This window comes from Drosophila nasuta, chromosome X (assembly GCF_023558535.2).
Source record: "Drosophila nasuta strain 15112-1781.00 chromosome X, ASM2355853v1, whole genome shotgun sequence".
Classification (NCBI taxonomy): Eukaryota; Metazoa; Arthropoda; class Insecta; order Diptera; family Drosophilidae; genus Drosophila; species Drosophila nasuta.
Window position 1 is genome coordinate 8093749 of NC_083459.1, and position 27631 is coordinate 8121379.

Genomic DNA, 27631 nt, shown 5'->3' on the forward strand with positions numbered 1-27631 from the left:
AAAAATATTGAAATAAAACATAATTTTTTCAAATATTTATATTCATTTATTTATTTTCATATTTTACATAATATAATGAACTACTTAAAGAGCTAATCAAAAAAAAAAATGTAATGTATATATATAATATGCATTATAATTATATTTTGTTTTGTTTTCATTTGTTTTACTTCTCATTTGTTTATGTTTTAAATAAAACGACAAAAATATATATTGTGTCTTTGCAACATTATTAATTCACAATAATAATTAATAATCATTGCAAGCGAAAGGAGTTTTTCTTTGCAGTTTTTGTTGTTGTTGCTATTACTTTGTTCCAAAACACAAAACTCAAAAAATATTTTTCATTTGTTTTTTTTTTTTGTTTTTTTTTTGTATGCAAAAAAAATGTAAATAAAAAAACAGGAAACAATAACTCACTTAAATTTAGTTTAAAACATAATACTGAGCAAAAAATGTATTTATCATTTTGCATGCTATATTTTTTGCTTTTGCATTTATCAAATTTGTTTTAATCGCTTGCCATCCTTCAATTCATATTCTTTTGTTATCTTTTTTGTTTGTTTGTTTTTTTTTTTGTTTTCGACTGCTTAACATTAATTGTATTATTTAATTTTTTTGTTTGTATTTAAGATTAAAGTTTTGCGGCCAGTTTGTTTTTTTAGTTTAGAAATTTGACTATTTTGTGACTCTGTGTGTGTTGTGTGTGTGCATTAACTTATGCATGTATGTGTGCGTGTGTGTTTGTGTGTTTCATTATCACGTTTGTTGTTGTTTTGTTTTTTGTTGTTTATGTTAGCAGCAACCAAGAGAAAAAATCAAAAAAAATAGTTATACATATAGATTTAATGCTAATATTTAAAATAAAATAACAATTTATTAGGCATATTGACACACATACTGCTGCAGCATGTTGTCATTGTGTGCGTTGGTGTTGGTGCATCTTTCTCTCTCTCTCTCTGTCTGTCTGTCTCAGTGTATGCGTGTATGAGTGTGTGTGAGTGAGACTGTGTATGTGTGTGCGTGTACTTAGAGCTAGACTAACACACAATTGCTTGCAAATCACACTACATTAACTTAAAAGCGCCCTCTGTCGTCGCACTTCATCTCTCCTTGCAAACTATATACAAACTAAAGTTATGCAAAACACACACGCACACACTTAAACTGTACATAGCAACACACACGCACACGCACGTATACACATCTACACACACACACACGCACACACAAAGTGCTTGGTGCATGGTTAATTGGCCATTTCGTTTTTTTCTTCTTTTTTTTTTTTAGGTTTGAAAATGGTTTTCTGTTTTTGTTTTGCTTTGTGTTTTCGGGGAGGGGGGGAATGTACTAAGTACTACGACAACTAGAAACGACAAGAAAAAATAAAGTTCGTACACGTCGTCGAAATTGGCCGACGACAAATCGAAATTGATGTGCGCCTATGGCTATGCAACAGTTTCTTCTGCATGGTTGTGTGTGTGTGTGTGTGTTTCATTTTCATAATTTGTTACTTTTCTTACTCGCAAACTGTTTGTGCTTCATCTTCAGCAACTCTATGGACTATTTCGTCAGTTTTCGGCTTCGTATGTTAAAGCGCTGTTGTTGTTGTGTGTGTGTGCGTTAACAGTGTAATGTAAACTGTGCACTGCACTGTTAAGCGTTGCGACTGTTAACATGCTCAACAGTTAACAGTTAACGGTTAACAGCGATGGCGCAGCCGCAACGACGGCGACGGCAAAAATTAAACAAAAAGAACGTACAACAATTAACAAAATACGGAGTGTAGTGGGGTTGTGTGTGTGTGTGTGTATATAGGTTGGAGGGGAAGGGGGAGCGGGTTGTAGTCATTACAGGCGCGTGACTACAATATCTTCTTCGAGATCATCGAGCTCATCGTCTGTCTCCTCGACGCCATCATTAAAGGCGGCATTGGCCTCTGCTGCCGCCGCAGCAGCAGCCGCCTCCTTCTCCTTCTCTGCTGCCTCCAATCGCTCCTGCTTCTTGATCTTGCGTTGCTGTAACGAGAGAGTCGATAACGATAAGTACGACTGGCGGCAAATCGGATAACGGGATAACGGGCAATCGGGATAACGTACCTTCTTTCTGTAGAGAATCTCAACGATGACGTAGCCAATGCAACCCAACGTCAGCACAGCCAACAGAATGTACAACTTCATGCGGGTGCAAAGCGTTGTGGCATATGCATAGGCGATCACAAAGCCAGCTGACTCCCACAGGCGATAGTTGGAGAAGGCAGCCTCCTTGTTGCGCCTGAAGAGCAGACCGTACAGACCGTTGATCTGCGTCTGCCATACGGCATCACCGACACCCCACAGACCGGACATGGCGTAGAAGATGAGGGGATTGTCGGGATTGGGGCGCCAGAAGAGCTCCACGGAGATGAGGGTAAAGTGCACCACAGCGCCCAGCACAATGATGGGCAAGCGTCCAATGTACTTCATCACAGAGCCAAAGAGTATCGAGCAGAGAGCATTCACCACACCAAAGCAGATCATGACGAAGCCAATCTGATGCACACCCAAAGCACAGGCGACATAGGCCTGAGTGAAATCGGCACCAATGAACGCCTGTTCCATGCCAATGAATATGGTGATGGGGATGAGCAGCTGCAGATTGGGTTTCTTCATCTGGCGGAATGTGGCCGAGAGCAGCTGGAGGCCGGACAATTCGGCAGCGGAATTGGAACCCTTGCGGTTCTCACCGTAACGTTTCAGGGGATCGAGGAAGAAGGCAATGATGCAGACGGCTGCCACAATGCAGGACAAATAGATCATCGAGATTTCAAAGATCTCGTTCTCTGGCGGGCGCTCCAGATTGCCGTGACCGCCGTTGCCGGTGGTGCAGAAGTTGGCACCGCAATACATCAAATCATCCTCGCTGATGGTCGAGTTGGTACCACTGCTGCCGCCACCATGTGCGCCGCTAGAAAGAACTGGAAAGCAGAGGATTACGATTAGTTAGGGGTAAATGTGGAGGAGTAGATAAGGGAGTAAGGGAGTAAGGGAGACTCACCCAAGCTGGAGATGAGATTGCCCCAGAGCTCAGCGGATTGCCAGGCCAGGAAGAAGAAGCCAAAGAATCGCACAATTATGGCATCCACAGCCTGTTCTGTTATCTTAGCATACACCTGCCCCACCTGTGTCAGATATGTGGCCTTCGATGCCCACATGGGCGCCGCACCCATACCCACCAAGATGCCCGCGGGCACCAAAGTGTAGAAGCGCGGAAACAGCTGGAAGGCAATGTACGGCGCATAGCAGAGCATGCTGCAAACGAGCGTCCATTTAACCGTCAGCTTACGAATGATCAGCGTGGGCAGGAAGATGCAAGAGACAACCAGCGCCGCATAGATGGCACTCAGCGACACGGTGCCCAGGCCATCCTTGGCATTGATCGACGATTGTAGATTGGCAGTGCCCTACATCCAAAAGAAAAACAGCGAAAAAAGAGAGTTTTGTTAAGTTACAATCGAAACGAATCGAATCGAATCGAATTAATCGAGTGATCGATAACTCACCTGAAACGCGGTAAACTGCACCATAAACGCTATCGAGATGATCGAGATATTCTTTAAGATGCGCCATTTCTCGCCCGGATTCAGCACAACTTTCTCTCGCAGCGAGGCGGTGTCGGGCTCGAAACCAGCTTTTGGCTAAAAATAAAACCAGATAAACGTTGTGTTTGTTTCGTTAGTGATCACCGATCATCATCATCATCATCATCAAGTTTTCTGTGCTGTAGTCTGCACAGTGGCGTCGCACATTACATCTACCCAAATTCCAATTTCAATTCCAATTCCCATTTCAATCTCAATAACCTGACGTTATTTACAGCCTTGGCAAGTGGCTCTATAAAAACTGTCGAATTATATTCTCTAGGGGATTCACATATGATATCATATTCCACAAAAAAACAAAACAGCGAATAAAACAAAAAAAATTATATATAATACTTAACTTGCGAATTCCCCAATAATATTTCAAGTCTCAAGACGCAGTTAAATATCATCAGCAAAAAAGTCTTATTTAATAATCATCTTAAAATATCGTTGGGTGATCTTAAAAACGTTCTATTGAAAATGCACAAAAGCAAACTAAGCTACGGATCTTGCAAATGCAAATTTCTCGAAAACGAAACTTCATTATTATTATTTCTAAAGATTTCTTCAATTCAATTTTCGAATTAATGATTTTCGCATACGAATTTAAAGCTATTTTTAAGTTGAAGTGTTTACTTAAAAAAATGCGCGTGCACTTCTAAGATCATGAACCTTTAAAATCAATATTACAGCAGCTTTTTTTTCGCTGAGTACAATTTCAGAAATGATAAACCTCTTAATGTCAAGAGGAAAAAAGCAACAAATTGTGTTTTTTTCCGCAAAATTGCGATGTAAGTAAAATTTATAAACTGCAGCTTAAAGATTAAAAGGAATTTCCGAAGATGTGTCTAGGCAATGATAAATTATGCAGCAAAAAAGGAAATAAATCGAAGATTATCTGAGAGCTAATCTACGTTCGTTAAGTTGAGGTAAATGATTAATTGAATTGTGCTTTATGATATCATATTGTATTTATTATAAGTACTCACAAATAATTGTTGTTTTTTGTTTTTCTAAAGAGTATTTAAGTTGGCTTTATTGATTTGCTTTTTCCATAGACACGAGACGGATTGGACAGGCGGACGGACAAGGCGCATGGACAATGTTAATTAATTATTTATGTCTTGGCGCGTTTACGCTTTTAGTTTCTAAAATTAAAGGCGAGCGATTTGCTCGCGTTTTTGTTTTTTGTTTTTTGTTTTTTTTTTTTATATTACTTATTTTTTACATTGCGCATGCGCGACGCGGCCTTTAAATGGTCATAAAAAATGCGCAAGGCACCTGCCAGCTAAAAAGTCTCAGAGCCTCACAGTTGGCGTGTTTGAGTGTACAGCTAACACAGCTAAAACAACAACTCTGGGCACAGTCGTAGAACTGGCCGAAAAAGCAGAAAAAAATAACAACAACTTTGAGCTGCGATTTTGCATGCGCTGTTCGCACCATTCAGAAGGTTACATGACCAGAGGGAGGCAGAGGAAGAGTGATAGCGAGAGGGAGTGGGGGAAGGGGAGGGAGAGGGAGGCAGCGTGGTGCGGTAGTTGAGCCAACGCCAACGCAATTTACGTAAAGTTGTGTGTGCGTGTGTGTGTGAAACTGTAATTGGCATTTAACGGGGGCCGCAGTCGGTTTAGTTTTGAGTTTTTGGTGGCTCAGCTCAGCTCAGCGTCCCTCCCCCTACCACTCCCCACCCCACTCCTTCAACCACCTACAATAACCGCGCACGCGGCGTTATGCAAGTCGTAAATCGATTACAGTTTTTTTTTCTGTGTTTTTTTTGTTGTTTACAATATCTCGTATGTAGTTTAAATATTAGCGCATAATAGTTGCAGCTTGTTAAAGGTTCACACGCAGCTTGATTGTGAACTCTCCAAACTCTCCACGGTGGGTGGCTGAGCGAGCAGTGTGAGGAGCGTGTGGAGTGTGTGGAGCAGCAAAGTCGTTTTGTTTGTATGCAAATGAATTTTTTTGGCAGCGAAGAAGTTCCCCCGACCTTATCAATACATATATATCGAAATACCAATTAAAAATGTTTAACAAATACGAACATTAAAAAAAAAAACATAAAAAATACAAAAAAAAAAAGAATCTAATCGTATGCAAAATGCATGACAATACGAACTAAATGCGTCAATTCGTGGAACTGTAAAGTTGCTTTTATTATGTCTTCCCATTATTGTTATTATTATTGTTTGTTGTTTGTTATTCGATATTGTTGTAATTGTTGTTGTGCGCGCTTAACAAAACAAAAATTGCATTTAATTAGGTAGTAAAAACAACAAAAAAAACAAGTTTTTGGACAAACCAAAGTTGTGAACGCGATTGCTCATGATGTTGTTGTTGCTGTTGTTGGCCACGTCAACAAGCGCATGCATTTGATGAAATATTACGCATACGCCGGAGTTGCCCAGCATGCCAGCGCATCGCAAGCTTTCTAGAATCACGCACGTGTCAAAAATGTGTGGGCAGCGGCATCGAGTACTTTATCGTCTATTGCCATTATCAGTTATCGGCTATCGATGTCAATGCGCAAGCGCAAAATTGGCGAATGCCAATAAAACGGTTGATCTTCAATTTGTCGAAATAAAGTTAGTTGGACGACAATAACAATAACAAACAACGTGTGTGCAGCTAGCTGACCGACTTAGCGGACATAGACAGTGGGCGCAAGTAGCTGCCAAACTGCAATTGCAAGTCTATAAAAATAACATCGATAACTAATCGTACAGGCATTTGCATGTCATTACGATGCAGCAACAACGTCGACGACAACAACAACAAGTTGTAACAACGGTTGTTGTTTGTGTTTGTTTTTGTGTTTTGCTTTTGTCGTCGACGTCAATTCTCTTGGTTTCGTCTTTGTCGCGGCCTCACACACACACACACACACACACAGACATATGGGCATTAACTAATGCAGCTCCGGCTGAGCAAAACAGCTGATGCCTGTAATGTACGGCAGGTGTCGCTGTTGGCGATTTCTAAGAAAATGCCTATCGACTAAACGTATCAACTGGCAGTGTGAGCGCGTGTGCGCATGTGTAAGTGTGTAAGTAATACAAATAATCATGCAAGTGTGAATGTGAGTGCAATAACAGTAATTAGATGGCGTTGCCAGCAAGTGCGAAACATAAAATAGCATAAAATATTACAACAACACCAGCAGCAGCAGCAGCAGTCGTAGCAGCAGCGGCGTCAGGTAAGAGCAGCAAAAGCAAAAGCCAAAGCCAAAGCCAAAAAAAAAAAAAAATAAGAAAAAATGCCGCTGCAAACCAGTTACATGCTCTCTGACAGTGAGAAGCGCGTAGAGCGGCGCTGCTGGCGCACGAGATTTGCGTTGTTTTATTTTTAAACTCGGCACGTTTCGTGTTTGCCTTTTGGCTTTCAGTCTCTGTCCGTCGATCTGTCAGCCCGTCGTTCGTCGCCTTCGTTTTGCCTCGCCTCGTGTCTCTCGCTCGCTCTCGCCATCTTTTTTACATGTCTTTTGACTTTACATAAATTTGTATTTGTTATTGAGTTTGGTTATTTGTTGCCGTTCTCTGGTTTCTTAACTTTAATGTCGCTGCGTTGTTGTTGTTTTTGGCGTTTTGCGTTTTGTCGGTTGTCTCAACAAACAGAAACGGGTTTAACCATTGAGAACTCTCAGTACCAAGTGCTTTGCTGTTGTTGTTGCTGTTGTTGTCCACTGTACTTGGGAGCTGGCTGAATTGTTTGCACACATTGCTGATGTCGAGATGCTGATGCTGTGTTGTTGGTTGGTTGCTTTGGGCCGTCGTTACGCTCTCATTATATATTGCCAATATTTATGATTATTATGAAACGCAATTAATTGTGCAATAACTCTGCTACAGCTTGGCAAAAACAAAAAGGGAAAAAATGGACAATGGGCCAATTGGGCGCAAGACCTAATTTCCAATTCTCACTTTTTCAACTTGCAATTTCCTTCAAGCAACCAACGCAAAAAAAACAAGACCAACAAACTCTCAGCTTCAATTAGGACAGGCTCATTTATTGCCCAGGCATACCATATATTACATATATATCGTATATATACAACAAACATATCTGCGTGTTTGCATGTTTTTTGTTTTTGTTTTTTGTATGTAGATACTTATCGAGTAGTCGCATTCGTATTTGTATTCGTATTCATATTCGTATTTAAGCGCTTTCTGCTGTCACATTTCTTTCTTTCTTTTTTTTTTTTTTGCGTGGGTTTTTGTGAGCTGTGTTGTATGTCGCTGTTGTTTCTGTTTCTTGAGGTGAAATTTATTTCAAGTTGTTGTTGCTTTTTAGGAGTGCCCAACAGCACTTGAGAGCAGAGCAGCCCCAAATTGACCAACGAACAGAGCGACAACGACCAGCAAAGCAAACGACAGCGATCATTCCAAATGAATGATGAATTCATAATCACAATCATCGGCAATCTCGTGATCATCACATTCATTTACATACATACTCGTATATATGTAAATTTCATGTGTGTTTCTCTCTCTGTCGTCCTCTCTTTTTCTCGCTTACAAGCATATAGAAATACACTTCCTTCATTTTTTGGGGGCACTTAATAAATAATGTGACGCGTGTCATTATAAAACTTTATCATCATCTTTTTGAAATACCCCGCATCCATAACGGACTGGAGAGGGAATAATGTTGTTTGTGGCGATGATAATAAAATATATATATACACATTCCCATTAAGAGCCTAGATGATCAATTTCATATGTGATGTGAGTACATTAAGAGTACCGGGTATTCGTTAGGTCGAATCCAGACTGTAAACCTTGCCGCCTTTCTTACGTGTTTTTGTGTTGCGCTTGTCGCTCGAAGGCAAACCCGGAGTCATGTGTTATATCTGTATTATATCGAAGCCAGATTCCTAAGCCACTTGAAAGACAATGAACGGCGGGTTTAAAGCACACACACACACACAAAACACACTCGTCAACGCATGAATGAATCTAGCGAAAAAATATTACAAGTATTTTTTTTTTTGTTTTTATTCTAGTTATAGGAATTTACATATGTAGATCTAATATTATACGCCTTCCTCACAAACCCAACATTGTTCTATGTGAACCAGTCTTCCAGTTGAGCGATTTTCATAAAACAACAACAACAGCAACAAACTACGTATGAATATGGAAACAATATTGTTTAGTTTGTTGCAAACTTGTTTTCCGCGTGTAATTTGATACTGCACATTATAATGTGTCTCAGCGACACGTAACTGACTAAACAATAGGTCAAGAAATGATTTGAATTTAAGAACTACTTCGTTTGCTCTACTGATTATGCACTACAAACTATACTATATAATATACTATACTATACTGATGTGTATGTGGATCATTCCTGGTTATTCCCCAAAACACACATAATGATGATAATATTAAAGACTTACCTTGTGGGGCTCATCGTTTTCAAAGCCGGCATTGGTAAAACCAGTCATTTTGCTGGCTTTTTGGTTGTTGTTAGTTTTTTGTACCACTCAACACGTTCTGTCTGCTGTCTTTTTGTCTTTTCTAGTTACTTGTTTCTCTGTGTGGGGAATTTTGGGGGAGAATTTTACGGGGGCCCTCAGTCAATCTCAAATTGGACGATGTAAATGTTTTGCTGTAATGAGAAGAATGAAGAGAAATTGAAGTTGTTGAATAGCATTCCATTTGATGATGATTATAAAACAATCACACATTTTGTGTTTTTTGTTCTTTTTTTTTTTTAGCTATTATTTTTGCAGTGTTACACAAAAGCCAAACTAAACGAAACTGTGAGTGATCGCGTATCACGTGTGTGTCTCTCGCGTATACGATCATTATTCAAATTGAAAACTTATTACAGCCACCATTGAGAGATGGGTAATAATAATAAAAAGTCGCGAGTTATACTATATGCTATATATATACGTATACTATATGTATTAGCAAGCACATAGAGTTGACTGCTATACGATGCTTATTTGCAATAAGTGCGCCATGCCATGTGTGTTATACTGTAGTCACAACAATGCCAATAACAATAACAATAACAATAATAATGCTAAGCATTATTATAACCAACAACAACAACAACAACAGCAGCAGCGGGACGATAGCCAGATTTTCGTTATTGAAATTGCAGCCATAATAGTCGCAAATTTCGTTGGATTGGATGGGATTGGATTTGATTGGACACGATTGTAAGTACACGATAAATTTTATATATTTCAAATTAAGAAAAACTCTTAAAACTTAAAGAGGAAAGCTTGGTAGTAACAACTTGAGCAGGAAGTGAGAGATTTGACACTGAAATTTCTTTTCTCTATATCCATGGTGACCATGGAGGACTTTGTGTTAATTGATTGCAATTAGAGGTTGGCATGCAATGTGTAAGAATACGGGGGATAGAGATCTAGTGACCATGGAGGATTAAGCCAGCAATTAAAATCCATTATTAATATTTTCATGCATGAACATGATGACAATACGAACTCAATTTTCAGATATGAATTCTATATATATATATATACATGTATGCATGAGTACCGAGTCAATGTCTGTCCATATATATTCCCATCATCTGGCTAACATTTAGCCATTGTTATATGTACTAACTCGTCGTCGTCGTCGTCGTCATATCGCTGTAATTAGTCGAGTTCAAGTTCATGTTTCCTGCTCATACATGTTTTGTTTGCTGTTTGCTGTATTTTTTTTTGCGCGCTGTTTACTATGCGGACAGACAGGTGGACGGACGGACAGACGGATCCAATTAATTGCATATTAGTAGAAAGACTTCACAGCCAAGCCATGATTATTCACAGATCGCTTCAATGAAGCGATAAGTAAACGAGCTAGCAAAAAATTAGGTAAACATCATTCGCGATAATTCGCATAGAAATTCTAACAAGAAGAGAGAGGCATAAAAAAACAACAACAACAAAACTGTTCACAAATTAACATAATAACGCCCAGAGTTATTATGGCGGCAATAAATTAATATTTATATATGCTAACAAAAAATGGGCATAAAAGATGATTTGTCTTTGGCTTTTTTTTTAGTTTTCCAAGCGGTTAGCATTAACATAGACATGCAAGAAGTTTGGGAAGAAGGAGATGTTGTTCGCTTTTTGAAATGTCAACTTAGCTGTGTCTGTAATGTTGGTTACAGAGATTATAGATTTGTATGTGCCTTGGCCGCTCAGATCCCGCTACTCTGGCTGTTAATTGTCTCGGCTGTGGAAAACGTACAACTCTATTAAATATTATCAGACACGCACAGCGTACACGAAACACAGAGGAGTGGGCAAAAGGAAGATGCGCTGTTAAGCGATAACATGCAGCTGTTAAACGTATGTTAACATGCGGATGTTAAAGGAAGTCTGTTAAAATGCGACTTTTAAAGGAAGTCTGTTCAGCGTGAGTGTTGGTTAACACTTACCGGACACGGATTTCGCTTTGTGCGCATTTTTGAAAAGAAAAAACCGTGCGAAAATAGCAACAAAATCAACAAATCATTTTTCAAAAAACAGGCTTAAGCATTATTAACGATACACAAAAAAAAAAATAATAGAGAGGGAGAGCAGCCTAATGATAATGATCTCGATCGTGATGGCGATGGCGATGACGTCATTAAGAGACGACGACTTGACGACCATTCCGAGTATTTTTCGGTATTTGTTCGCTTTGCGTTGAGCACGTGTCGCAGCTCATAGACAATCGATATGCGATTGCGAGTAGATTGTTATTTCTGGTATTTAATTGCGGCTTTTGCGGTCGCCGATCTCTGCGGGGGTTTTTTTCTCTTCTCTTCTCTCTATCGATCATATTGCAATACTGAATTCTAGTCGAAACGAATCGCTTGGCAGTTAAATAGCGTATTAATATGTCGGAGACTGCTGCAACAACTCCTCTGGATGGTTGCGATGTACACACGATGGCAAACGTATGTACATCGTGTACGTGTTCATACTATGTATATCTACATATGCGATCAAATATGAATATGATACAAAAAAAAAATGTTTCAATTGAATCGCAGAGCCAAAAATGGCGCAATTATTGGCAATTTTCTGCATTTTTGTTGTTATTATGATTGTTTTATTTACGTTACTTTTGGTTCGACACGCGCCACACACAAACACACACACACAGTCAGCACAGCAATAATAATGTGCTTATTAATTATTCTAACAGAAAACGAGACGAAGAGCAAAAGACCGAACAAGAGTGACAGAGAGACACAGAGAGAGAGAGCGGGAGAGTTGCAACACTTGTTGCTCGGCTTTGCGGTTTGAGCCAGTTTACATTGCGTTGCCCAATTTGAAATTCGACAAATAAAAAACGCACAAGACACAAGAAATCGACAAAAAGATCGAGCATATATAGTAATCTGCATTATCCGTGTGCACACAATACAGATTGGGCCTTAAGTGGCTACGTTTTGGCATGTGCCACACACAAGTAACAAAAAAAAAAAAACAACGCGACACAGAAAAAAAGTGTGTATTGTAAAAGCAAAACATTGACTGCCCTTTACAAGCGAATGAACGCGCTTCGATCTGCCTTTCAAAAATACAAAAAAAAAAAAAATATAAATGTGTAAAAAACAAAAAAAAACTAAACAAAAAACAGCAGCAACAACAACACCAACTACAAATAGTTGAAAAACCCCGCCAGCCAGTTGACTCCCTTTGCTTTTTGCTTGCCTGGGGAGAGATAATGTAGTAAAGCACCTCTTGAGGCATTTGAGGCCGCTTACGAAAGTGATGCATAACTATTGAATACGCTCTCGACTGGCTTAGCTGTGTAGAACGCGTTAGGCGTTTGCAATTGGTTAGAGTATTTGCTGGTTGATGTTTTTTTTTTTTTTTTTTGGGCTTTTCCAATGTATTTGCATTTGCCATGCATTCGAATTTGTCATGCGCTTTGTTTTTTTTTTTTAGTTTCTTCTCCTTCTTTGTCGATCTCTTTTGGGTACAAACAAATTTTAGTTGTTGCTGTTTATTTTGTTTTGCATTTTGCTTGATTTCTATTTTTTTTTTTTTTTGTATTGGTTGAAGTCTTTTGCAATTTGGCGCCCAACGTGCGCGCATGTGTTTTTGTTTCTTTGTTTCACAACACTCACTCACTCACTCACTTTATATGAATTAAACGAGAACACAATTTTGCTGTTACAGTTGTCCTTGCTCCCAGCTCCTGTCAACTGTGTTTCGTCCGTCGTCTTGGACTGATTGACTGATCGCAATGCAATGCCAAGAAACGGCGACAACGTGCGAATTTTAAACGAAAAGCACTTTCTAGCTAATTGGAGTGATTAGTGTGGCCAACTTCGCAGTCGCAGTCGCAGTCGACGTCCAAAAGAGGGTAAGGTTATCTGTTTAACGTAGGTTTTATCTATTGAACGAGGATTGTCATTCGCTCTCTCTCTCTCTCTATCTCTCTCTCGCGTTCGCTAGAATAATCGGAAACTCTTTTGAGACGGTCGTGTGCCGGCTATATGAATAAACGTTAGCTCAGCTAGCTGGCTGGGTTGGTGAGCTGCTGCTGCTACTTCTGCCTTCTGAGTTAGATAAGATTGTTGGGCGTACGGTCTTGAAGACCGTAAGTATCTAATGGCTATTTTGTTGTCACTGTGCGGTAGCGCAATTGCCGGTCATAAATTCTAATTAATAAACACAAACGCGCTGTGAAACCATAAACAAATCTCAGCACAAAACTACAAATATAATATATATGTATGTGTATGTAATCACGTATGTGTTTGGCAAAATTCCCGAGTGTAAAGCGTCAACATCACAGCTCATCTGACTTGGACTTGTCTTGAAAGAAAAACCTTATCATCGCCCCTATCGCCGTCTATCGGCTTTATCACAACTTGCTGCGCGCTTGGACAGTCCCCCCAAACGTTATTAGCGCGTGATTATGCGCTGTGATTTGTCGCAGATCATAAATTATTGTGATTAATTCCCCCGTTGATGATGATGATTGGGCGCAAGTTATTTGGAAGTCAGGTGGACAAATCGCCCCAAAGCTTGTGATTTTTGGTGTGTTTTTTTATTATCGATACCGTGTTACGATTTTTTTGGTTTCCATTTCATTTTAATTGCCCCCACTTGCTGAATGACTAAATCTATTGTGGCGTGCAAATGGTCGCCACTTGACTGCTCAAGTGTCTTACTCAGGAAGCCACGAATAGCAGACGATTGATAGATCGATAGATAGATACACATAAGAGGGCACAAAATGGATCAGGTTACGTTGGTGATTGAAATCAAAACTCGACACTCGTTGCTAATTAACGAGTGCGCAGCTAACGAGTAGATGAAGTGGAAGCCACTTAAGCAAATTAATATTGCACTTCCTTGCCACGCACTCGTTGCAAACTAACGAGTAGCTGCTCTTTTGATTTGGCAACCCTGAGGCCACGTTACTCGTTACTTTTTGTGTGTGTGCCTAAAACAACAAACGAGCAAAATCAAGAGAAACACTCACTTTTTTTTCACAATAAAGTGGCACTTTAGCCATTCAAGTGCTCTTACACTTAATGAAAGCAAACCAAACAGACTTTGACAGTGTGTTTGATTGTCTTTTGAGAGCTGGCAACCCTGCGGTGTTGACACGTTACATACACGTCAAGAATCAGATAATGGAAAAAAACGAATAAAGAAATATATAAAATACGAAAAAGAAGCAACATTTGAATCAATAAAGTGGCACACTTGAGACACAGCGACACAGACACTCGAAGTGTGTGTGAGTTAATGTAGCAGTTTTAATTTTGGCAATTATTTGCATAGGTTGGCAACCCTGCCTGCCCGCTGCAACAATTGTGTCAATACGCGGATAAGTTGAAGGGTAAGCTCAGCGCACTTGACACGTGTATTGTGCCGTACAACAACTTCAACTACAACTACAGTTGTTGACAACAACAACAGTGTTGTCAGTGTTGTCAGTCATTCATCTGACGCTCAAGTGGACTAGAAAGATGAGTGCCAAAACGGTGCGGGGCAACAACCCTACGGTTGAAGAGAGCTGAAGATTGATAGCTAGAGAGGCGGCTTTGCTTTGCGGCTGTGACCTAGTTAAATGCCAATTGAAGAAATGGCATTGAAATCGGCATCGTGAGTGTTGCAAAACGCCAATGGATCAATTGTATTAAAAAGCAAGTGTTGCAAAACGCTTAATGAAAAACTGCCATTGGAATCGATTGAGTTGCCAAAAGTCACTTGAAGAAATGGCATTGAAATCGGCATCGTGAGTGTTGCAGAACGTCAATTGAATAAGTTGCGACAGTGTTACAAAATGCTAAATAAACAACTGGCATTGAAATCGACCAAGATTCAGAAATCCAAATGAAGAAATGGCATTGAAATCGACAATATTGCAAAATGTCACACAAAGACTTAAGATCACCAGTGTTGCAAAACGTCAATTGCTGCTAATCGTTTGATTTAATAAAGCGACTTAAACTTATCAAGCACATTACATGGGAGGAACACATTGTTCAGACTTGAAGAAGATAACGCTGAAGAGGTTTTTCGTTCGATATGATTAAGTAAGAAAGAATTAAGTGATTTTGAGAAATGGAAATTACGAGAGCACAAGTGCGACGTAATTATCGATTAGTGATAATCGAATAATTACTTCAAATCAAGCAAACACGATTAACTCGACTAATGAAGTGCAACAGCAGTGGGAATAATGACTCAGTCCGTCAGTCAGTTAGTCAGTCATTCAATTGTCGGCTTGGTGAACTTGAACCCCTTTACCAACCAAAAACCAAAACCATATAAAGGGAGCATTAACTGTAAGTGCTCTTACCTATAAATAGCAGCGATTCAGCCCCATTCAGAGGGCATTACCAGCAGCTGTTGAACACAAAAAGATAAAACTCATATTCAACTCATAGTGCCACCTGTGCACTGCACATTTTTATCGAGTTTTCTATATAGTACATATTTATGTAGATTTTTGTGTGCCATATTGTACAAATTCAATAGATGCGTACAACTCTTGATCGAACCATTTTTTTTCTTTCAGTCTTGTATATTTTCTGCGAGTCACGTGTATTGCGCCTTCCTTCATCTAACAAACTGTCTCTCTCTCTCTCTCTTTCTATCACAATCCTGCCTTCTCACTCTGTCGATGGCGAAGTGAAGTGGACTTCGGTACAGGTTTTTTTTTGTTGTGTCCAGGTATTTTTCGACTATTTTTAGCCAACATTTTTAGCTGCTGATTTCATTTCATTAAGCGCGATACTTCAAAAATTTGCTTCGCTTTAGCCTCTTGTTATTGTCATTGTTGTTGTTAGCTGTTTGCTGGCATATTTTATTATTGAATTGAATATGATTTTTTTTTTTGTATTGTATTTTTTGAGTTTGATTTTTAATTAAAGCGACAAGCAGCAGCAACCATTTCCATAATCAATAAGGCGCCGACAATATTACGTATACGTATCGATGTTTACTCAACTAATTGACTCCCAATTTATCCTGTGTGTGTGCGAGGTATCTGCTAGTCGAGACAGTCACTAATATGCACTGCATTGATAGTGCAATCAACAAAGTTGCAGCCTTATTTACAGCGTCACTTTGTCTGATAATTATTGCAGTTTAATTAAAATGGCACACGCAAAGTTCTCGCTGTAGTTATTCAATGAAATTATATAAAATGCAATATTTTATTGCAATTCATGTTGAAGAAGATTTTGCAAGCGTTTAAATTTAAAAGTTTCTAGTCTCTTTTCTTTTTTAGAGGGGTAATATATTTAAGCGTTTTGTGAAATTCCGCTGAAATTCTCGCCTGATCTTTGTGCCCCCGAAAATGAGTTGTAGAAACAAAAAAAAAGCGAAGCAAAAAAAGAAATCAAAGCTAAATAGCCGATCGTAAATCTAAGCAGTTATGTGAGTTAGTCGCGTATAAACTTATCAGAGTGTGCGAGTGAGAATTTGCCAACGATAAGAACGATTTACAGTTGCTTTCTGCTGACTCGTTTGCAGTTGCGCTGCTTTGATAATCTTTATAGCAGGAGCCAAGTCAATCAATTTAAATTTGATTAAGCTGTGATTTTGATTTCGCTGCTGTGTTTTATATATGTTCATTTATATATATGGCCAGGGATTATAATGGGTTCGCACACACACACACAAACACTCACACTCTCTCTCTCTCTCTGTTGTAGTTTATGGCTTGAAAGTCACGCGAAGCACTCGAAGAACGAGGACGGAAATTGGCAACAGGCTGGAAAAGCCAGAGAGACAGTCAAGTAATGTTTGCATGCCACACACACAAACGTATGTTTGTGATAAAATAAATAAATAAAAAAAAAATAATACGTTAATAAAAACAAAATCATTGTTATTAATACGATTATTGTGTGCACAGTTGCGTGTTAATTTTCTGTGATTTTCGCTGTTATTTTATTATTTTTGTGTGCTGCTTTGCTGCCTGTTTGTTGTATTTGTTGCTCTTTTCAATTTACCTAGCACAATGCAAATGGCTCACATCCAAAGTGCCGCCCGCCATGACTCCCCTCTCCCCGCCCCTCTGTATAACCCCTTTCCCGCTGCTCCGTAACTGTCAATTTCCTCAGTACTCCCACGAAATCTCAACGATCAGCGGCAAAAAAATTGGAAAACAAAAAAACTAAACAGAAATTTTCAATGGCGATGTGTGTAGATTAACTATTATTAGAGTTGTGTGTGTGTGTGTGCGAGTGTGTGTGTGTGTGTGTCGCAGTCAGATTCATTGACGTCCCTCAAAAACGTTGTCGCAGCTTGTTCACTTTGCAGCCAAGCGAATGGCCAATGGCCAAAAAATCTATTTATGGCGCAAATTGTCGCATTTGCAGCCAATGGGCCAAAAGCCTAATAATTAACTACAACTAGATGCCAAACAGCAGAAGCAACAACAGCAACAATAACAACAATGGCAAATTAATGCTAATAATTAAACAACAACGACAAGCAATTATTTTTGCTGCCTTTTTTCATTTTTGGTCTTTTGTTTTTCGCCCGAAGCCAAGTTCGAATTGACAATTGTCAATTGTTATTAACTAATTGCGTATAATTACTGTCCTAACTTTGTTTTTGTTTCTTGCTTTTTTGCTCCGAGTTCAGTCAACTCTTTGCAGAGAGTTTAATAATCGAGTAGTTTGATTTGTTATTTGCATTATTCGATTTGAACTTGACTGCTAAATTTACAACACTTTCTCGCTTGTGAAATTTGTTGTTGCCAAAAAGAAAACATAATAATATAATGTTGTTATTAGGCACGTCGTCCAATGATTTTTATCAACAAGGCATCAACAACAAATAAATACGAAAAGTGCTTGGCACAAAGCCAGCGAAGAGATCGACGATCCAAGTACTCGCAATATTCTAGGGCAAGTTTCTGTTTCTGTTTCTGTTTCGGTTTCTGTTTGTTGCGCATACGCGCTGTGGGCACACACACAAAAATGCAAGCAAACAACAAAATAAAGGAATGCACAAGAAAGTAGGAAGACACGAGAAGATGGTAAATAAGGGGGAGGAAAAGAAAAAAAACAACAAGAAATTTATTCTCGCACATGCTACACAAACCTCTTGGCGAAAATATCACACATACGCACCGGGTGCAAGTGCAAATGTTGCTGTCGCGATTTGCTGTTGCTGTTGCTGTTGCTATTGCTGTGGTCAGTCACCGATGCTGCTGCTGAGATGCGTCTTGGCCAACTGCTTCCCACAGCGCAAACTAAACGAATGAATTTTGTTTTTGTTGCACTTCTATCTATCTATCTATCTATGACTGTCTGTCTGACTGTCTCTCTAACTATGTGTGTGTGTGTGTCTGAGTGTCTGACTGTGTCTGAGTGTGTGTGTGTGTGTCACTGTGTGTGTTTTTGCTGTTGTACTGTTGCCAGAGCGCGACTGCGACCGCCATCGCGGCCGCGGCCGAGACCGAGACCGAGACCTTCGTCGCCGATTAGAATGCAATTAGTGGCAACAGCAGCAACATCAACAACAGCAACCAGAACAACAACAACAACGAAAACAACGAAACTGCAATTGCAACAACAACAGTTAATAATAACTAAACTCCAACAAAGTTCTAAGCAAACAAACAAAAAAACTAAACATTGCATTGAGTTCAATTTCAATTCAATTTCAATTTGTGCTGCAAAAATTCGCTGCGAAACAATTTGTTAATACTTTTTTTTCTCCCCCCGATTTTTTTTTTTAATTTTTACTTAGTTTTATTTACGTTGTAAGCTGTCGCTGTCGCTGTCGTCGTCGTCGTCGTCGTCGCCGTTTTTATCTCTCATAATAACTTCCGCTTTTGGCGGACAGATTTAAGTTAGATTTTTTTATATAGTATACGTTTTTTTTTATTTTAGTTACTGTTTTTTTTATTGCCGCGGTTTATTTCAACAGCAATCGTAAGAATAGTAATTACTTATATAGCATATTATTTATGAGAAATGAGGGAAAAACAGCGACAACAAGTGCGGCCCCATGTTTTATAATTATTATTTTAGCCTCCGTTTTCTTTGCTTAGCCCAGTTTTTGTTTTATTTCTTCTTCTCTATTTATCTTTGCTGTCTACGTTTTCGTTTGTTGTTTTTGTCTCATTTTTGCTGCCTTCTTTTTATTTTCGCCCATTTTGTCGATTAGCCGCCGCCGCCCAAGGTTTTACACTTCATTTGACTTTCGGAAGGCGTTTTTTTTTCGCTCTTCTACTTTTTGTTTTTTTTTTGGCCAAAAAATTGTTCAGCTTTTGGGTCTTGTTTGCCCAGTTGGCATTAAGAATGATTCTCTTTTGGCTTTTGATATTTTTGTGCTTTTTTTTTGGTTTTGGGAATCTGCTTGATAAGTAGCCGACGTCGACGTCGTTGTCGTGGGTTCTTTGGAGTGATTATGGCGCGAGCTCAGAGCTTGGAGCTCAGATCTCCGAGCTCTTGCAAATTGCCTTGTCATTAAAGACGACAGGTGTTTGTGTGCGTCGCACCTATCCGGGATTTGATCACATTATTATTATTATTATTATTATTTTGAAGAGTGGCGTTTTTACGTCGTATAAATCAAAATGCTGCGCGTTCTTAGCTCGGATCATTAAGTGTTTGTCCAACGAGGCAAAAAAAAGAAGAAAAAAAACGAAGCAAACACAGCTTCAATTTCAATTGTTGTGTTGTGCGATTTCTTTTCTTTTGCTTTTTGTTGTGTATTTTTAGCCATGCTTGTTTGTGCCCTCTCATTGGCGTCTCATTTGTAAAAACTGTCAATCCAATGATGCTAATGAGGCAACAACGATATGGCCTCCCCTCCTTTCCACACCCCTTTCCCCTTTTACTCACTTCTTAGCTCTTTTTGGTTGTCCGGTTTTGTGTGGCTGGGAAAGGCCAACAAAATTGTTTAAATCACTTGTCAATCAAAGCAATAAGTACCGAAGAAATAATAAAAATCATGGATGTAAAGCTAGTTAACTGTTTTCCTTACTATCGATAATAATCGAGAACTTTAGAAATTGATGAAGAGTTCTAGTAAACTTTTATTGAATTTATTTCTTATATTACGTGAAAAATCCAAGAAATATGAACCACAAAAATCATAGAAATAAAGCTATTTAACTATTTGTCTTACTATCGATAATAATCGATAACAGGTTCTAATTGATTATGCGTATTCAAGAGTTCTAATCAACTTTTATTGAATCAATTGTCAATCAAAGAAATAAGTGTCACAAAAAGCATAAAAATAAAGCTAGAGTTATTTATTTACATTACTATCGACAGCAATCGATAATATGTATTTATTAATTATGCTTGCCCAATTCAAATTCACACCTATTTTTGGCAAAGTACTTTTCGTGATCTGTTCATCATGTTTATTGAATTTGGAGCACTCGAAGTTGTCAGTTGGCATGACTCAGGATTCGTGTCGCATTATCATGCGAATAAGCAAACATAAAAAGTCTGAGAATATATTATAAATACACAGTTGACACGCAGAATTTGCTAGTTTTCTCTATCTGTATCTGTATCTGTATCTATATCTGTATCTTCAAGTGTAACTGTATCTGTTAGCTATAGTTCGTCTGTTGTGAAATCGCTAAATCTTATCGGAGGAGCTGTGTTTTTTTTTTTTTTTTTTGGGTGCAAAATGATCTGGTGGCTGGCGGCTCATCAACGTGGCAAGTTGGCAGCTTTGGACAAAGAGTCATGAGAGGTTCTTCGTCATCGTCTCTCGCTCTCGCTTATCAGCAATTATTTGGCTATAAATAACAATAAACGTTTGGCCATAAATGCGTTTCTTGTTAATGTTGCTGTTGTTGCTTTATCAAGAACATCAACAACATCATCATCACACCGAGAGCAGCCACAAACAAACAAAAGCAAACGCAAAAGATCATCGTCATCGTCATCGTCATCGTCGCGTCGTCAAGTGAAAGCCAAACAAAGTCCAAGTTTTTCCCATGGAAATTTACCAAGCTGCGTTTTTCCGCTCGTGCCTTGAAACAGCCCCAAAAAAAAAAAGACGAAAAACGAAAAATCGAAAACAAAAACATTCTAAGGTCGTCGCATTTTAAACTTTTGCCTTTTTATTATTATTAATATTCATTTCGTTTACAGCGAAAGAAAAACGAAAAACGAAAAAGCGAAATACAAAATGAAAACAAGTTTGCGATCAGGGCTGCTGTTGTTGGATGTGTTTTATTGTTGTTGTGTTGCTCTTGTTGCTGTTGCTGTTGTTGGATTCGATTTGTATTTTGTATTTTGTATTTTTTTTGGTGGCTTATGCAATCTTAACATGGCTGCAATGTTGTTTAGTGTACACACTAAACAACAGCTTTATTTTGTTGTTTGTTTTTTTTTTCTGCCTGTGTGTAGAATGATTCATACGAAATCAAGGTTTCCAACTTGCACTTGCACTCTCTACACAACAACAACAACAACAACAACAAATTTCTCAGAGGAACCTGCTCATCATTAGTGCTGTTTTTTTTTTTTCATCTTTTTGGTTGGTCTGATTATCGAGCTGATTAGCCATCAATTTTAGACATGCAAATTGAGTGTCTGTATGATTTCTTTTTCTCTTTTTTTTTTTTTTTTTTTTTTGTTAAAAATATGCAAGACGTTGTCTATCTATTGTTCATGTTCCACTCGAGTTGAGTTGATCATCAATAGCAACAGCAACATCAACATCATTTTCAAGGCGTGTTTTTGCTGCGGCGACCATATCGGCAACTTTTCGACTCTTAATGAAGTGATAACACATAGCATAACAAAAGAAGTCGACAGCAGAAAAAGTCTGCCGGGTCGCTCCAGTTTGTTGGTGTTGTTGGCTCTTGTTGCTCTTGTTGCTTGTTAATTTCAAGTGCACATAAATTATTTGCAAATTGTATTAACGGGCGTGTCCAAATATTTGTGCGCTTGTTTGGCACCTGCCGTACCACACAAGACAACACGCAGACCAACGCACATGGGGCGTATGAGTAATAAAGTCAATCTGCCAACTGCTCATCACCAGCAGCCAAGCAGCCAAGCAGCCATGGGAGTGGGAAGGGGGAGGCGACTTGTGCAAACGATCGCTGTGATAAAAAACACACAACAACCGAGACGAGAGAGACACTGAAATTATTATCAACATTTTACAACAGCAACAAAAAAAACAAAAAAAACACGTCATCTGCAGCGAGATTTGTGGAAAGGAGCGCAGTCAAGAAATTGCGCAAAATGTGCACGAAAAAACATTAATAACAAACAGGCAAACAACAAACAATAAAAGCAACAAAAGCTTATTACAGACGAAAAGGGCGAAAGTTTTTTGTGAGGCGAGAAATCAAAGGAAGCGGCAACAAAAAAAAAACAACAACAAAAACAAAAACAACTACAAAAATGGGAATGCATCGAAAACAGGCTGCGACTTATGTAAAAACTGAATGCATAAGTAAATGCATGCCATATAATAAATTATATAAATAACCATATAATTAAAGAGCACACTGCCAAAAACCAAAAAAAGAAATGTGGAAAATAATCTAAATATTAATTAAACACTTTAAATAGCGAAATATATAGGAGAAAAATCCGAATTTAATAGTTGACACGGCATCTCTGGCAGTCGAGCATGCTCAATTGCCAACAGCACAGCGTTACACAACACTGAGAATTCCGCAATGCCTCATTTGAAGCCCTATCAAAGGCTTGCGATCGCCATTTCTATAGACAATTTAAACTGTTTTCCTAAATACATAAGAAAAAAGTCATAATTTAATATTTGACTCAGCGTCTCTGGCAGTCGAGCATGCTCAATTGCCAACAGCACAGCGATACACAACACTGAAAATTCTTTGAAGCCGTGTCAAAGGCTTGCGATTGCTATTTCTAGACTAAATTGAAACTGTTTTCCAAAATATGAAGGAGAAATCATAGTTAAATAGTTGTCTCAGTGTCTCTGGTAGTCGAGCACGCTCAATTGCCAAAAGCACAGCGTTACACAACACTGAGAATTCTTTGAAGCCGTCTCAAAGGCTTGCGATTGCTATTTCTAGACTAAATTGAAACTGTTTTCCAAAATATGAAGAAGAAATCATAGTTAAATAGTTGTCTCAGTGTCTCTGGTAGTCGAGCACGCTCAATTGCTAAAAGCACGCCGTTACACAACACTGAAAATTCTTTGAAGCTGTGTCAAAGGCTTGCGATCGCCATTTTCACAGTAAATTGAAACTGTTTTCTCCTTTCTATTATTTATTGGCAAAATGATTGCAAAAAAATATATAATTAAAATTTAAGAATTTATGTGACAGATGTGTCAGCGGTGCACAAATTATGGCCGCAAAATGAAATAAATATAGAAAATATTATAAGTCGTAAAACTTATGAAAAGTGTGATGGAAAATGGGTCAAAATTGAGAATATAAAAACTGGCAATAAAAAGGGAATATGAAAATATGACATTATCATATAATTTGTGCAATTAATAAATTGAAATACTAATCGAATAATTGCCTGTTATTTAATGCACTTGCAATAAATTAACAAATATTTGCGTTTGCGTTTGCAACTAGCACGCAAATTAGTAATAAAAAATACAAAAAACTGAAACTGAAACTACTCTCGAGGCATTTTATTGAATATTATGTGACATGGCAATAAACTGATCTAATAACGATTTAATGGGCCATAACTCGCCAAAAAACCAAAAGCAAAACCAAAAACTGAATAGCGAATATAAGAGTTATATAAGGCGTGAGGCATAAGGAACCTGAGATCGCGTATTCGCATTAATTTGTGCGATTTGTTCTGACTGTGTCGAGAACAAATGATGAAACGAGAGTTATTCAAATTGTGGAATTAGTTAACTGATTTTAATGCCATGCCAGTTCCTACTACAAAATAGTATTATGATTATTTATGAACGAAATCAGCACCAACGACAACAAAGTGCATTGTAGAATGTTTGCTGTTTAGTATCTTCGCATTGTATCTGTAGTTGTATCTGAGTATCTCAGTATCTGTATCTGTGTTTGGCGATTTTACGGAAGTACATTGATTTTCCACTCAAGTGGGCACTTGACTTGCCTCTTGCCTCCTACCTCTTGCCCCTGTCTCTGTATCTGTCTCTGTCTCTGTCTACGTCTTTATCGCTATCGTCGCCATTCAAGTAGAAATCATTTTCTCACCTTTTTGTCGCTCTCCAAAAAATGCTAATTAATTTTTTGTTTGTTTGTTATTGTTGCTGTTGCTGTTGCTGCTGCTGCTCGCAGTTGTAACTACATTTAATTAGAACTTTGCGCATTTTTTGTGCCTTTGTTGTTGTTGTTTTTTTTTGATTTGTTATCGTTACAGCATTTATGCAAATTGTCTTGGAAGTGGATAATTTGCAGCGGCGGAAATCCGTTTTGTAACTTAAATTATATTGGAGTTATTCAAAAGATTGAAACTGAAATTGAAACTAAAACTGTTCAAGTGTGTGGAACGTCGTCATCAGTGAAAGTTTTCTATGCTGATTTGCTAGGAGTGCAAAAAAATAGTGTGAGAGAGAGAGAGAGGGGGAGGTGGAGGTGGACGCTGGGCGGTGGCTGGGCATTGAAAAGCGGCGCATGTGCGTTGATCGCTTAAATAACGAGACACCTCATGCAGTGCGCATGCCAAACGTATCCATCAGATACGAGCGACGTTCGTCACATGGCCACATTTGGTATAGATGGAAGGGGTGGATGGGGGCTGAGAAGGCAATCGGTAGTCTGTCTTCGTTTGCGTCTGCTTCTGCGTCTGCGTCTCTGTCGTTTTGTTAATTGCAAAACAATTAAAGTCTCCGCACACACACACACTTTTGTTTGTCTTATATATTTTTTTCTTTTTTTGTTTCTTAACCGACACTAGCCTGCCAAAACCGGCATCGATAGCCCAACACACAACATCTTCTTGTCAATTTGCTCTTTTTGAGTCACAGAAAAAAAACTTAAAAAATACAAATCATCAATATTTATTTACTCTTGTTTTTTCCTTTTTTCTTGTTGAGTTAGGCAATGCCTCGAACTTATTTATTTATTTATCGTTTTTCTTTTTTTTTGCATTTTATTTTACGAGCTTAGCTCACTGCACATTGAGAGCAACAGAGAAAGAGAGAGAAAGAGAGAGCGAGTGCGAGTGGGAAAGGGAAAGAGAGCGAAACCTTTACAGCTGTTGCCCGAGCTCTAAGGGGGTTTTTCTTTTTTCTATTTTCTTGTCGTTTTTTTTTTTTTTTTTTGCTTTTTCTTTCGTGTTTTACTGTTTTCATTAGAACTGTTTGATAATAGTATACTTGTGTTGGCTCAGAGACGCGTTATTTATGGTTTCTGTTACTAAAACACACTGTGCACATTGCACATTGCAATATTTGTTTATTATTGTTATTTCTGTGTGTGCTTGGTTTCACTTGCACTGTCGCTGCTACGATGCTACGCTGCTAGTGCCACTCTTATACGCAGCAAGTGCGCCGCATTCTTATACTGGCTAGCTGCCATCTACTCTCTACTCTGCTAATCCTTCGATAGACAAATACTCTTGGTCTTATACATTACAACAATTTCATAGTTTTGTGCAATATTTACTTACCGTGATCACAACTCTTATACGCAAAGAGAGCCAGCCAGTTACTTCTGTGTGCGTGTGTATCAGAGTTCGTATTTATGTCTGTCTGTCTGTGTGTGTGTGTGTGTGAAAAGCTCAAACAGGATGCGCCGCTTTGTAAAAAAAACACTTCCGTCTCGATTGGCTTTTTGATTGTTGTTTTAAATTGTTTACGATATTATTTTGTTCGTTTCAAATGAAATTTAATTTATTTCTTTGATTTAAATTTTAATTGTTTTTGCTTTATTTTTATTTTTGTTGCTGAATTTTATGTATTTTGTACTTGCAGTTGAAAGTTATGTAATTGCGGCGATCAAACGACGATAAAAAAAAACTGTTCTTAATTTACAGGAAGCGAGGCTCGGGTTTGGCGGGGGCGAGTAGCTTACATTTCCGTTTAATTTCCAATTTGAGGAATCAAAAAAAATAGAGTCTTATTGTCGCGTTTAATTCAAATCAAATTTAAGAAAAAAAAAACCGCAAAAAAAATATGTTCGTTGAAAAAATGTTAAAGTTTTAGCACACAGAATATTTGTGTAGTTGGTTTTGTTGTTGAAATTATTGTTTCATTCAAAAATTTGTAATATTTTGATTATTATTTTGTGTTTTTGGAATTTTTCAATTAGTTATTTTTTATTTTTTTTTTTTGGTTTGTTGGTAACAAAAAACACGACCAACTCGAAAACGCACTAAAACGGTATTAAAAGCCGAGACTAAAATTAACTTTGCAAGTAATTTACAATGCGAGTGAAGCGGCGCGCGAGCCAAACACGAAGGCAGAGCGACGACACGAACTCAAAGCCGAATGCGACCCGAGAGAGTTTGCCAGACTGAGAGAGTGAGAGAGAGTTACGAACGAACGAGCGAATTCGATTCGTGTTCGTATTCGTATTTTTTTTCGCGCACTCGTGTCTTTGGAGTTCACTTCACTTTTGCACTTGTTGCCTTTGCGGGCGCGCCGAAGCTGGGAGAAGTTGCTGCTGCGGCTGCTGCGTCGACGTCGGCGACTGATGGAAATTTGCGAGAAGCGAGATGCGGCCAGATAACTGACACTGCTGACAACAACGGGCCCAAAACAGCTGCTCGTTATCGTAGATCGTTGATCGCTGCGGCTGATCGTGACTGTGTGTGAGTGTAGAGCGTGTTTTTTTTTTCTTTCTGTCTGTCTGTGGAGAGACGGCAGCTGTTGTTGGCGTTCGGCTTGGGAATGATGTTGGCTTAAAGCCAGCCGCTACGTAATATACGCTCAGATCCTGTTTGCACGCCGTCGGCGTCGACTGCGCTGTCGGCGTTGACGCCGGCGGCTGCGAGAGTGTGCGAGTGTTCGAGAGTGAGAGCGGGAGAGCGAACAAGCTGCGGTTCGCAAGCTGTATTTTTTGTTTTTTTCGGTGCGCTAGCTCTGGCCTACGTCTTGTGTGGGTGAGCGTCGACGTCGACGGCGGCAGCGACAGCGACAGCGCAGCATCGGTTGCCGCTTCGAACTCGCTTCAAACTTGCTCGATGCTTGGTCTTGGTTCGAAGCGGGTGTTGTGAGGTGGCGAGGGGGGGTGGAGTTTTGGAAGCTCAGCCAATCACACGAGCGGCGCTTTTCAACTTTCATTAGAAATTGTGTCTGAGCCACGCCTCCCTTTGTAAGCGCGACTGCGCAACTGTGTGTGTGTGTGTGTAAGCTCCTTGCTCAATCTCGATCTGCGATCTGTGTTAGTGTGTGTGTGTTTATGTGTGTGCGCGTTGGCAGCGACGTCGCCGTTGTCGTTTAGCGTCTCTTAATGCAATAATTGATAATAATTGCTGTTAATGAAAAATCATTTGCATGCTGCGATTGATAACTCACCAGCATTTCCCCCTCCCCTTCCCTTCTCCCTCTCCCCGTCTATTTCGCCTCGTTCTCGACGCTTTTATGTGTCACTGTCAGCGACTGCGTCAATTGTTTAATGCTGTCCAAAA

The 27631-nt window shown here is 38.9% G+C and overlaps 1 protein-coding gene across 2 annotated transcripts; it reads right to left on the reverse strand.

The window, feature by feature from the left end:
- Positions 1–539: 539 nt before the first annotated feature.
- LOC132795076 (UNC93-like protein) lies at positions 540–26894 on the reverse strand. 2 transcript variants are annotated; one of them, XM_060805513.1, is made up of 6 exons: positions 25670–26894; positions 9021–9232; positions 3542–3676; positions 3037–3442; positions 2100–2956; positions 540–2018 (listed from the first exon to the last, which is right to left on the reverse strand). In XM_060805513.1, the coding sequence occupies exons 2-6, from the start codon at positions 9066–9068 to the stop codon at positions 1851–1853; spliced, it is 1614 nt and encodes a 537-aa protein (XP_060661496.1). In that variant the 5' UTR covers positions 9069–9232; positions 25670–26894; the 3' UTR covers positions 540–1850. The 2 variants fall into 2 exon arrangements, with proteins under 2 accessions (XP_060661496.1, XP_060661497.1); XM_060805514.1 differs by lacking the exon at positions 25670–26894 and adding an exon at positions 12731–12823.
- Between the last annotated feature and the right edge of the window lie 737 nt (positions 26895–27631).